The sequence below is a fragment of the Callorhinus ursinus genome, unplaced genomic scaffold (assembly GCF_003265705.2).
Source record: "Callorhinus ursinus isolate GAN/ISIS: 27379988/994484 unplaced genomic scaffold, GSC_fseal_2.0 scaffold65, whole genome shotgun sequence".
Lineage (NCBI taxonomy): Eukaryota > Metazoa > Chordata > Mammalia > Carnivora > Otariidae > Callorhinus > Callorhinus ursinus.
This window is the reverse complement of record NW_027397127.1, coordinates 7,558,930-7,572,300: the sequence shown is the minus strand read 5'-3', so window position 1 is coordinate 7,572,300 and position 13,371 is coordinate 7,558,930. Positions and strand designations below refer to the sequence as shown.

General features: G+C 34.7%; 1 protein-coding gene across 1 annotated transcript in view; it reads left to right on the top strand.

The window, feature by feature from the left end:
• TBC1D8B (TBC1 domain family member 8B) overlaps positions 1–13,371 on the top strand; it is a 56,779-nt gene that overhangs the window by 19,502 nt on the left and 23,906 nt on the right. Inside the window, exons 4-10 of the mRNA XM_025853688.2 lie at positions 9–234; positions 914–1,154; positions 4,037–4,244; positions 5,092–5,259; positions 10,931–11,080; positions 11,635–11,785; positions 12,457–12,671. Coding sequence (XP_025709473.1) covers positions 9–234; positions 914–1,154; positions 4,037–4,244; positions 5,092–5,259; positions 10,931–11,080; positions 11,635–11,785; positions 12,457–12,671 — 1,359 coding nt within the window. The remainder of the gene's footprint in view (positions 1–8; positions 235–913; positions 1,155–4,036; positions 4,245–5,091; positions 5,260–10,930; positions 11,081–11,634; positions 11,786–12,456; positions 12,672–13,371) is intronic.

Below are 13,371 nucleotides of genomic sequence, written 5' to 3'. Positions count from 1 at the left end.
TCCTTTAGGGATTGATTGCTGAAGAGGGAAAACATTCTTTTGCAAAAGAAGATGATCCTGAGAAATTTCGAGAAGCTCTTTTGAAATTTGAAAAATGTTTTGGTTTACCAGAGCAGGAGAAGTTAGTGACCTATTACTCATGCAGTTATTGGAAAGGACGGGTTCCTTGTCAGGGATGGCTCTATCTTAGCACCAACTTTCTGAGCTTCTATTCTTTTTTGTTGGGATCAGAAAGTAAGTGGCTTCTGTTGCTTACCATGCTTTGAACTTGCTGACTGACCTGTCAACTCTGTGGGGTTGTTAGGTTGTATATAAAGCAATAGGATTGATATTAAGAGTAATTAAACTGTACATTAAAAAGTTCACTTCATCTAGAGAAAGAATCCTTAACATAGGAGCCATTGAAAGTATATATAGAATGCCTTGCATATTGTGGGAAGTGAGTGAATATTAAATGATGATGGTGACCTGGCACATAGCTCCTTTCTTTGTCTTGTTCTAAACCATAGACTCTGCAATTCATGTTTTAATCCTTGTTTTAGAAATACAGTATAAAAACGGTAGCCATAGTATCTAATGGCCCGCAGTTATAAAGAAGAATCAAACAGTAATGTTCAGAGCACACATATAGTTTTTACATCAGTGATTATGCAATTGTGTAAAGTAACAGATTTAAATATAAAAGCAGAATAATTTTTTAAAAATTCTTTAAAATTGTATCTGTTCCTAGAATCACCAATTATTGTATGTTAATGGTTATGCTTCAAAATTTTAACTAATCTTGTAGTCTAAAGTATTTTAGTTGTTCATAGCATTTTTCAAGTGGTTAACTATTGTTTTAAAAGACCTGATTGATAAACGTTAATCAGTATTGAGAAATTTAATCATATCTGCTTATAATTCTTATTTGCAGTAAAACTCATTATCTCCTGGGATGCAGTCTCAAAACTTGAAAAGACTTCAAATGTTATACTAACAGAGAGTATTCATGTGTGTTCCCAAGGGGAGAATCACTACTTTTCAATGTTTTTGCATATTAATGAAACATACCTTCTTATGGAACAGCTGGCAAACTATGCTATAAAGAGACTTTTTGATAAGGAAACATTTGCTAATGACCCAATCCTTGATGATCCTCTACAAATCACCAAGAGGTATTCAAAGCTTAATTAATACTTTTCAAAATACTGTTTTACCAAAGAACAGTAACCTTGATAATCATTAAAAGTTAACTGTTCTGTGTTATATGATAATTTTTCTTTGGAATTAATCATTGATGTGTGGGGTATTTTTTAGTTTATTCATATGCATTTCACAAATAGTATTCCCTCCATTAAGTTTAATCCTAAGAAGTAATAGAAGTTAAGTTTGAAAATTACTTATTGAAATCCCAGTAGGATTTGCCCTGGAGTGCTTTTAGAAATAGAGGTTTTTATATGCCTGGTTAGTCTACATTTCTCTATGAGTAGTCTAAACAGTTTCAGGTATGATATTGTAAAATGTATTGTTTATTTTTAAATATAATTTGTAGACAGCATCATTTTTTTAAAGATTTTCTTTATATATTTGGGGGGGAGGGGCAGGAAGAGGGACAAGCAGGCTCCGTACTGAGCGCGGAGCCCCACTTGGGGCTCAATCTCACAAACCTGAGATCATGAGCTAAGCTGAAATCACGAGTTGGCCACTTAACCAACTGAGCCACCCAGGGGCCCCTAGACAGCATAATTTTTATGAAGAGGCAAGTTAGTGGAGCCAGTGGAACATGGGCTTTATAAGGAGAGTACAACAATGCTTGGACAAGTCATTATCTCTCAGGACCTTAATATCCTCATGTATCATTTCTACCTCAGAGAGCACTTGTGAGGAATGAACACTCTAACGTGTGAAAGCACTTTGTAAACATATGAAACACTAGATAAATGTTAATCATTATTAATGCCTACATGAGAAGTATCTCTGATAGCTGTTTGCTTCTCTATTTGGTTTGCTGAAACTGACCAGAGCCCTTTCATACTGCTCAACACTCAGAACAGTTGACTGAAACAAGCATGCCAAAGGAGAGGGAAAGAAGAGAGGATCTAGAAATAGCTAATGAATGCACCTTCTGGCAAGGAGCATGTGGGTATAGACTGTATGGGAAACTATGAGAGGAACCTAAGCCGCAGTCCTATGGATAGACCAGAACAAGTGACCTAGAGGGTTGTGTGATTACTACATAGCCCTAACTGGATATGGTTGTTCCATTTGCCTATTTCTAACCATTTCTAAAATCTGTATATGTAAGGACTTCTTTGTGAGTGTGTCTGCTTTTCTGGAAAATAGATCAGCAAGATGAATTTTTTCTATGTCCCAGTGTGCATGATTTATAAATAGAACTCTATAAGGATTAGGAATTCAGTTTATGTTATATTATAGTTGAGCATTTGTTTTTGTAGTTTGTTCCTTGATTGGCCACCATAAACATAAACTTTTTAGCCATTTTATTTCCCTTAGAATATCCTCTAAAAAGCCATCTATCAATGAGTTATTCATTACCAAGTCTGTATTTAAATGATATAGGAAATCCATTTTTGTCTATGTGTATTTTTAAGAGAGCCTACTGAAAATCATAGATATCTAAATCCTTTTTTCTAGTAAGTTAAAAAGAACAATAGATTATTTAGACTTAGCCTCCAAATGACTTTTTTCTAAAATTGAGTATCTTTATTGCTTCAGCTTATTGTTTTTACAAATATGTATTACTTCTATAATTTAAACAGTATAGAAGCACATTAGCAATAGTTTCGGTGTATATCCTTCCAGACTTTTTAATGCATTAATTAAAAAGTATTTGCAAAAAACATGATTGGGACTAAACATTACATATTATTCCATAGTCTGCTGTTTTCCCCCCTTAAAATAATATATCATGGACATCTTTTCATTTATATAAATAGACCTCATCTTTTAAAATAATAATAACCGGGCGCCTGGGTGGCTCAGTCGTTAAGCGTCTGCCTTCGGCTCGGGTCATGATCCCAGGGTCCTGGGATCGAGTCCCACATCGGGCTCCCTGCTCAGCGGGAAGCCTGCTTCTCCCTCTCCCACTCCCCCTGCTTGTGTTCCTGCTCTCACTGTCTCTCTCTGTCAAATAAATAAATAAAATCAAAATAATAATAATAATAATAATAACCCACCAAATTATAATTTAAGTGAGGTAAAATTAATGTGGTTTTCTGTTCATCAGAATTATTTTGAAAGACATGATGAAATGCCACATATTCAAATAGTATATGCTGGGAGGATGAATTTGGTTTTAACTTTGTTGGCTTTGAGTTAGAACTTGCATAATTTACTTACTACCCCAGATGGCATTGCTGCTTAACACAAGTGTTTACTGCCTCTAGAAAAATTGTACTATTTTAAGCAATTGTTTTTTATTCATATATTTACATATCAGTTAACAAGTCATCTTTATTTCTTGACGCCTATCCTGTGCCCAATACTGTGCAAGCAGTGTTTATTTTGCTTCTAGTATGGCTTTTTTTAAATGTTCATTTAAGTGTTTGTTTCACTTAATTTTAATATTATCTTTTATGTACTGTTCTTGTCTAAATTTTGATCCCATAAATTTTCATTTTTAATTTTTCTCTTTTTTATTTTTCACTTTTATTTTGTTTGAACTGGGTGACTTGATTTTCTGATAACTACATATAAAAATTGTTTGCCAATATTGGTGTTAGCCATATTTGCATATTATGAATATATAATAATATAATAATAATCTTCCAGCAAATCACCCCTTAACAGATGGTTTAAAGTCCTACATCATCTCTAACTTTTGTGCATTGTAATTTAGTAATAAAACAAAATTGGAATAGGGAACAAAGAAAATGAATTTGTTATGAATCCGTGTGTTTCTTCCATTACATAATTTGTTGAAGAACATAGCATGTAATATTTCTCTTTCTGCTTTAGAGTACATTTAGATTAGTCAATATGGGCATGTGTGTACTTTAGAAGTCCTTATTTGAGCCCTCTTTTTTCTTTTCTACAGAGGTCTGGAAAATCGAGCCCACAGTGAGCAGTTTAATGCTTTTTTTAGGCTCCCCAAAGAAGAGACTTTGAAAGAAGTACATGAATGTTTCTTATGGGTACCATTCAGCCACTTTAATACTCATGGAAAAATGTGCATCTCAGAAAACTATATCTGCTTTGCTAGCCAGGATGGCAATCTATGTTGTGTAATCATTCCATTACGAGAGGTAATACAAATTTGGTTACATATCAATTTTAGTTTGAAAATGCTATCATTCACAGAATAAAATATCATTTAATTCTGTAAATTATTGAAAACTCTATATGCACCACCCTTTTAGTAATTTTTAAGAATCTTTTTTTTTTTTTGAGAGAGAGAGAGAGAACACATACGAGCAAGTGGGGGGCGAGGAAGGAGGGGCAGAAGGAGAGAGAGAATCCCAAGCAGGCTCCATACCCAGTGTGGAGCCCAGTGAAGGGCTCCATCTCACAACCCCGAGATCATGACCTGAGCCAAAATCAAGAGTCAAACACTTAACCAACTGAGCCACCCAGATGCCCCAATAATCGTTTTTTAAGTTCAGTATTATTCTTCAGGATAAGAGTACTAGGATAAGAGCATTATAGCTCTCATTAAAAGTAAAAATAGAAAAAAATTAAAAATTTACAAACCAGATAAGGTTCAGGATGACTCAAGATGGAGCATGATTGCCCAGACATTTATAACATGAATACCAAGACTTAGACTATTATATTTGATACACACAGTCAAAAAGAATATAATTGGTAGCTTTTATGTAAGTTAGAAATAAATTGTCAGCATTGTAGCCCTGAATTTTTACATTTATATTGTCATTTTTTAAGGCTACATGTTAATTAAACCTTTTCCTTGAGAAGTGAAATAACTTGCAGAGTTTACTTGTGTCAGTGGTGCAACTAGTACCCAAAGTCTATTTCTTAATAAGTCATACCATGGACCAAAGCTTTAGCCACAAAAGATTAAGCTAAACATATTTTGCCCGAAAGCGTCAGCAACAAGGAAGAATGGGATTCATTTATGTTTTCACCCCCCAGGTCTTAGCTATAGATAAGACAAATGATTCCAGCAAATCTGTCATCATTAGCATCAAAGGAAAAACAGCTTTTCGCTTCAGTGAAGTTCAAGACTTTGAGCAGCTGGTGGCAAAACTCAGACTCAAGTATGGGGCAGCTTCAACTCAGTATCACGATGTTAGCACAGAGGTAATTATATAGCAATCAAATCATTTTTTTTAAAGGTTGTTTCATGTGCTCCATTCTTTCAAAGGGAACTCATAGTACTTTTTCTATTCATGCTTAGGTTTAAACGACTAAAACCAAAGAAATTACATTCTCTAAGCCACATTATAAAGCAGAAGTGAGAATTAACTTTATCCTTCTTTAGGAACTCATATTTTAAAAATTATTATCATTTGATCCTTCTTGACTATATCTGCAGTATCTCAGATATACACATCTTGTACTTTCATGTGACATGGCTTTTAATAACTCAAACTATATTTGAGAATTTAATAAGGCCTTAAAAAAAGGACTCTCCTCTGACTGCTGTAGAGAGACAGCAATTTTAAACCAGTCTAAATATCTTTTATTTAATACTGAGTAGTCCAGCCTCACTTATATAATATAGCCCAGAGCAAAATAGTGGCAAAGCTATTTACTAGTAAAATATTAGAGAAGGCAAATATTCTTGGCGAAGGGTGCTTAAGAGACTGATTTTGATATTTAGTGTGTCCTTTATGTAAATGTAGATACTTTCAATTCAAATTAATTTTCATTTTCAATGCCTAGGAAACTCATGTTTTAATAGAGTGATAAAACTTATCACATTTTAACTATTGTATTTTAATTAAAAATTCAAAGAAAAAATCAACATTGGCTTTATTGGCTATATTATTTGGATAGGATTATAGCAGCTTTTACCTCTCCAGAGTAGAGACTAAAAATATTATGCTAAGTCAATTATAATGCAGTATTGATAAGACTAGCTTTTTCCTTGATATTAGAAAAACATAATGAAAACATGTAATTAAAAGATACATATATCTCTGTTCCAGACCCAGAATCTTCATGTTAACCATCAAGAATTTTCATGCCCCAACTTTATAATCTTTCATTCTCTTCACGTGTGCACCCAGGATATTCCTTAGTTTGATGTTGAGGACACAGGTAAAACCTGATCAGTCCTGGTAGTTTCTCTCGCAGTGCTTCCATATTCTTACTTATATCACTTTTTTTCCTGTCCTATTCCATTTCAGATTCATTCTCTCTGTTACATTTAATGCTCTGCTTCTCTTTCTTTCTCCTCAATTTATCTGTGTCTCTTAAACCCGAAAAACTGGAATTTTCCCCCCAAAATTCTCAGGTGCCTCTTGTAGTTGGGTGTGATCAGTTCTGAGAAAGGATTTTGTCTCAAAATGAGTTTATCATCTTTTCAGATGTATGTCAGAGTTCTAAGGTTTTCTAGTTTCTCTTCCCATTTTTAAAGGTTTTAGTAAAGGTATGTGCAAAATACCAGTCAGTATACTGGTTTGCTAGGAATTTTTTTTTTTAAGTGTACCCTTGAATCCCCATTCCCTATTTGCCCCATCTACCACCTACCTCCCTCTGGTAACCATCAATTTATTCTGTATTGCCAAGAGTCCATTTCTTGGTTTGTCTCTCTCTTCTTTTTTCCTTTGCTCACTTGTTTTGTTTCTTAAATTCCACATTATGAGTGAGATCATACGGTATTTGTCTTTCTCTGGCTGACTTACTTCGCTTCTCATTATACTCTGTAGCTCTATCCATGTTGTTGCAAATGGCAAGGTTTCATTCGTTTTTATGGCTGAATTATACACACACACATACACACATACATACATACATACATACATACATACATACATATATACCGCACCTTCTTTATCCATGTACCTGTCCAAGGACACTTGGGCTGCTTCTGTAGTTTGGCTATTGTAAATAATGCTGCAATAAACATAGAGGTGCATGTATCCATTTGAATTAGTGTTTTTGTATTGGTAGGATAGTTCTATTTTTAACTTTTTGAGGAAACTCCATACTGTTTTACAGAGTGGCTGCACCAGTTTGTATTCCCACCAACAGTGCAAGAGGGTTTCTTTTTCCTGCACATCCTCGCCAACACCTCTTTCTGGTGTTGTTGATTTTAGCCATTCTGACAGGTGTGAGGTGATATCTCATTGTAGTTTTGATTTGCATTTCCCTGATGAGTGATGTTGAGCATCTTTTCATGTGTCTGTTGGCCATCTGGATGTCTTCTTTGGAGAAATGTCTGTTCATGTCTTCTGCCCATTTTTAAGTTGGATTATTTGTTTTGTGGGTATTGAGTTGTTTCAGTTTTTTATATATTTTGGATACTAACCCTTTGTCAGATACGTCATTTGCAACTATCTTCTGCCATTCAGTAGGTTGCCTTTTAGTTTTGTTTATTGTTTCCTTCACTGTGCAGAAACTTTTTATTTTGATGCAATCCCAATATTTATTTTTGCTTTTGTTTCCCTTGCCTTAGGAGACATATCTATAAAAATGTTGCTACAGCTGATGTGAGAGATATTACTGCCTATGCTCTCTTTGATGATTTGTTATGGTTTCAGGTCTTACATTTAGATCTTTAATCCATTTTAAGTTTATTTTTGTGTATGGTGTAAGGAAGTGGTCCAGTTTCACTCTTTTGCATGTGGCCGTCCAGTTTTCCCAACACCATTTGTTGAAGAGACTCTTTTTCTCATTGGATATTCATTCCTCCTTTGTCAAAGATTAATTGACCATATAATTGGGTTTATTTCTGGGTTTTCTGTTCTATTCCATTGATCTGTGTGTCTCTACCAGTACAATGCTGTTTTAATTACTACCGCTTTGTAATATAACTTGGAATCTAGAATTATGATACCTCCAGTTTTGTTTTTCCTTTTCAAGATTGCTTTGGCTATTTAAGTCTTTTGTGTTTCCATGCACATTTTAGGATTATTTGTTCTAGTTCTGTGAAAAATGCTGTTGGAATTTTGATAGGGATTGCATTAAATGTGTAGATTGCTTTGGGTAATGAAGACATTTTTACAATATTTGTTTTTCCAACCCATGAGCATGGAATGTCTTTCCAGTTTTTTGTGTTATCTTGAATTCCTTTCATCTGTGTTTTATAGTTTTCAGAGTACAGGTCTTTCACCTTTTTGGTTAAGTTTATTCCTACTTTATTGTTTTTGTTGCACTTGTAAATGGGATTGTGTTCTTAATTTCACTTTCTGCTGCTTCATTGTTAGTGTATAATAATGAAGCAGATTTCTGTACATTGATTTTGTACTCTGCAACTTTACTGAATTCATTTATCAGTTCTAGTAGTTTTTTGGTAGAGTCTTCAGGGTTTTCTGTATACAAAATCATTTTATCAGCAGAGACAGTTTTACTTCTTCCTTTCCTATTTGGATGTATTTTATTTCTTTATCTTGACTGATGGCTCTAGCTAGGACTTGTAGTACTATGTTGATTGGGAGTGGTGAGAGTAGGCAGCTTCATCTTGTTCCTGATCTCAGGAAAAGCTTTCAACCTTTTACCTTGGAGTATGATGTTAGCTGTGGGCTTGTCATATATGGCCTTTATTATGTTGAAGTATGTTTCTTTTATACCCACTTTGTTGAGAGTTTTTATCATGAAAGGATATTGAATTTTGTCAAATGTTTTTTCTGCATCTATGGGTATGATCAGATTATTTTTATCCTTTATTCTATTCATGTGCTATATCACATTTATTGATTTGTATATGTTAAACCATCTTTGCCTCCCAGGGATAAGTCCCACTTGATCATGGTGTATGATCCTTGTAATGTGTTGTTGAATTTGATCTGCTAGTATGTTGTTGAGAATTTTTGCATCTGTATTCATTTGGATTTTGGCTTGTAATTTCTTGTAGTGTTTTTATTTGGCTTTAGTATCAGGGACATGCTGGCCCTGAAAAATTAGTTTGGGAGTGTTCCCATCCCCTTCACTTTTTTGGAAGAATTTGAGAAGAATTGGCATTAATTCTTTAAATGTTTGGTATAATTCACCCATGAAGCCATCTGGTCCAGGGTTTTTCTCTGGTGGGAGGTTTTGGATTACAAATTCAGTGTACTTACATGTTATTAGTAAGTTCAAATTTTCTATTTCTTTATGTTTTGTTGATAGTTCATTTTTTTATTGCTGAAAAATATTTCATTATCTGGATATACCACAGTGTTTGTACATTCACCTCTTGATACCTTGTTTGCCTTCAATTTTTGGCAACAATCAATAAAGTTGCTATAAACATTCACATGCAGATATGTATGTGTAGACATACATTTTCAACTATTTGGGTATATACCTAGGAGCACAATTCCTGAATCATATAGTAAGGCTATGTTTTGCTTTCTAAGAAACTGCCAAACCATCTTCCAAAGTGGCTGTACCATTTTGCATTTCCACCAGCAATGAATTAGAGTTCAAGTTCCATATCCTCAGCAGCAAGTACTTGTTACTGTCAGTGTTAGAGATTTTAGCCATTTTAATAGCCAGTAGTATCTCATTGTTTTTTTAATTTGCAATTCCTCAATGATATAATATTGAGCATTTTTATACAATTATTTGTCATCTTTACATCTTCTTTGGTGAGGTCTCTATTCAAATCTTTTGCCTACTTTTTAACTTGGTCTTTTATTTTTTTAAAAACATAATTTCCTTTCATTCTCTTAATATAGTTACAATAGCTACCTTACATTCTTAGTTTACAAAATCAACTGGACCTCTCAAAGCCATTTTCTATTGGTTGCTTTTTTTTAATAGTTCCTGTTTTTATTTTTAAACCTGGCTTTCTTGGATTACCCCTAGTATAAGTTGGTGGTCAGCCAGTGATGGGTCAGAAGAGCTCCTTAAATGCCTTGAACCATTAAGTTTTCTACTTTTTACCAAGGGAATCTTTATGTGAAGGTATACCTCAGATTTCAGGCAGTTTATAAATCAGCCTAGGTTTCATTGCTTACCTTCACAAAGTCAGCCAGAATTGAGTGACTGGGGCCTTCCACTGTCCCGTTTCTTTCCTGGGCAGTTTCACATCCCTGTACATGCATACATCCATCTACATCTCCAAGAATATGTTAGAATCTTTCAAAGTTCCCTGTGTTTATCTGGTTATCCAAATCTTCCTTTTAGATTTTTAGCCAGGCTCTTGTTTGCCCCAAACTGAATCATAGCTTTAGGCAGCTGTGATTTTATCAGCAGATTACTGTGGCCTTCTGTAATGCCCTGGGGATGGGGCTTTTTTCATTCACAGACCTGAGCTCTGAATCAAATCAAATGATAACACCCTGGGAATGGAGATTTTCTAGGTAGCTGTTAGTTTGGTCAAAATACTGTGTTCTGGGGATGGGGATTTTAGTGATCCACCAAAAGATCCACTGGCTGTGTTAATGTAGGCTTTCATGGCTACCATTACCTCTGAGCTTGGGAGGGAGGGGTGATGAGAACAGCCTCAAGTCAAAACTTCACAGAATCTGGTGTTCCTACTACAGTTCATTAGTTTCACTTGTATCAGTGCTTTTCAGTTCATTCTGTACCTTTGGTAAATTTCCAGTGCTCTGAACTGGTACTTTTTATATCTTTTGCCAGTATTTTGTTGTTTTTATAGGGGAGTGGGTTCACTGAAGTCCTGAGTATGCTGTTCTAGATGTTGATTTGTTGACGTCTCTAATTTTGATAGAAAAACAATGTCTCTGTGAGACAGTGCTTTAACCTTTATTATGTAGATTGATTGTGGTTTATAAATGACAGATAAAGCATTAGCACTTTTTCTTCTTGCAGAAACTTAAGCATACATTTGGGACAATTACATTTTTTTCTTTTTCAGATTCCTGTTAGTTCTGATTCTACAGACCCATCTGATAATACTGAAGTACGATCTTTGACATGTCAGAAAGAATGCAGTAAAACTGTGAACACTGAAGCCTTAATGACAGTATTTCACCCTCAGAATTTGGAGACTCTTAATTCCAAAATGGTAGGAAAACAAAATATTTAAATCTATGGACTGAAACAGTTGATCAAAAATAAAAATCTTAGAGCAGACTAGAAGGTATCACAACTGAAAACTCCTCCTTTGGTGGTTGAAAAGGTTTTCCAGCAGGTACTGTTGTGTGACTTGTTTCATTCAATTACACAAAAGGGCTGTTAACAAACAAAAGGGCTGTTATCAAGAATTAAGATAAGCAATGAAAATTGAACATTGGGTTTTATTTGCATGGATTGTCAATAATCCTAAAATCAAGGTGAATGGGGAGGATGGTTCAAAGCTTTACCTCTGAAGTATAATGCTTTTCCCATTTTTATATGAGTTTAGGTAAGAATTAAAATAGCAAATTAAAGCTGTTACGCTCACATGGATTCGGAAGATTTGTGATGAGTGGTCCAGTGTTTGGCCCCTCTGTCAATACTGATTTTGACTTTCTGTGTTCTTGATTTCCATAGGTATTGTTTCACAGTGAAGAGAGTTTTCAAATTATTTGAAAGAAGTTAATTTCTCACCATGTTTACTTGGTTGATTTTTTGTTACAGTTGAAAGAAAAGATGAAGGAACAGTCATGGAACATCCTATTTGCAGAATGTGGGCGTGGTGTTAGCATGTTTCGGACCAAAAAGACTCGAGATCTGGTTGTAAGAGGGATTCCAGAGACCTTAAGAGGAGAGCTCTGGATGCTTTTTTCAGGTATTACATATATTCACTTTATTTTTTTCTTTTTTTTTAAAGATTTTATTTATTTATTTGACAGAGAGAACACAAGCAGGGGGAGCAGCAGAGGGAGAGGGAGAAGCAAGCTCCCCGTGGAGCAGGGAGCGCAATGTGGGGCTCAATCCCAGGACCCTGGGATCATGACCCCAGCCAAAGGCAGTCCCTTAACCAACTGAGCCACCCAAGCACCCCATATATTCACTTTATTAACAGACAGTAGCTATGCCCCTTCTAGAAGTTATGCACTAAGTAAGAATAATTACAAAGATGGCTAGAACAAAGACTTATTCATCATGAGTTCAGATTAGTCAAAGAGACTAAGGTAGTTCCATGTATTTACCTGTATATCCACACATCTACTGTCTGAGCAAATTAGTTTATTAGGCAAGATATGACTAATTGGAGGTATCTCTATCTCCAGTGTCAAAGGAAAGTTAAGGGATAAAAACAGTTCATGAAAATTCTATTGGATAAAATTGGTATCCTGATATTATAGATTCTAGTGAAGCCTTTTCTTTTGTTTGTACTAGGACATTAGTTGAGTATAAAGCTAAATTTAAAGTAATCCAAATCTTTATATATGCAAATATATAAATAGGTTTATTACATTCCTCTTCTTTTGTATGTTAATGCAATCATCTGTACAGGTGCTGTTAATGACATGGCTGCTAATCCTGGCTATTATGCTGAAGTGGTTGAGCAGTCCTTAGGGACCTGCAACTTGGCTACTGAAGAAATTGAACGTGATTTGCGTCGCTCCCTGCCTGAACACCCAGCCTTTCAGAGTGACACTGGCATATCTGCTCTGAGGCGGGTACTCACTGCTTATGCATATAGGAATCCCAAAATTGGATACTGCCAGGTATGGCTTCATTATGAACCCATCTCTATGTATGTTCCAAATGGTAAAATTAAATAGAGCTCCATTAATTTGAAAGTTATGATAAAGACAGAAGTTGGACTGAGATTGATATAGGGGGTATTTTTAAGTAGGATGGTAGTGGGAATACTTAAGAGAATTGATATTACTTCATTTTTCTTGTACATTTAACAAATATTTATTGAATTCCTGCTCTATAAAAGATACTGTGCTAGGTACTTAAGACATATAAAGATGAATCATATAAGGATCCTGCCCTTGAAAGTAACAGACGAGTAAGTATTAAAACATATTCATTAGCAAATAAAAATGAGTGGGGCAAATTATTAGAGAAATATAAAGTTCTATTAAGATTTATAATAGGGATAAATTAATTTCATCTGGAGGAATCAGAAATGGCTTCATGGAAGAGGTAGCATTTGTAGGTCTTGATAATTGGTGAATTTTGGATGTATGGAGATGGAATGAAAGAATGTTCTAGGTAAAGGGATTAGTGTAACTAAACACAGGGAGGTAAACATGGAATATATATAGAATCATGTTTTGTTCAGTAGAAATGTAGGGTGAATGAAGCGAAGTAGACAGAGAAAAAAATCAATAAGGTAGATTGGAATAGGTTAGGAGTTTGAATTTTATTTTGTAGGTAGTGGGGGAATCACTGAAAAAAAATCCTTTAGGAGCA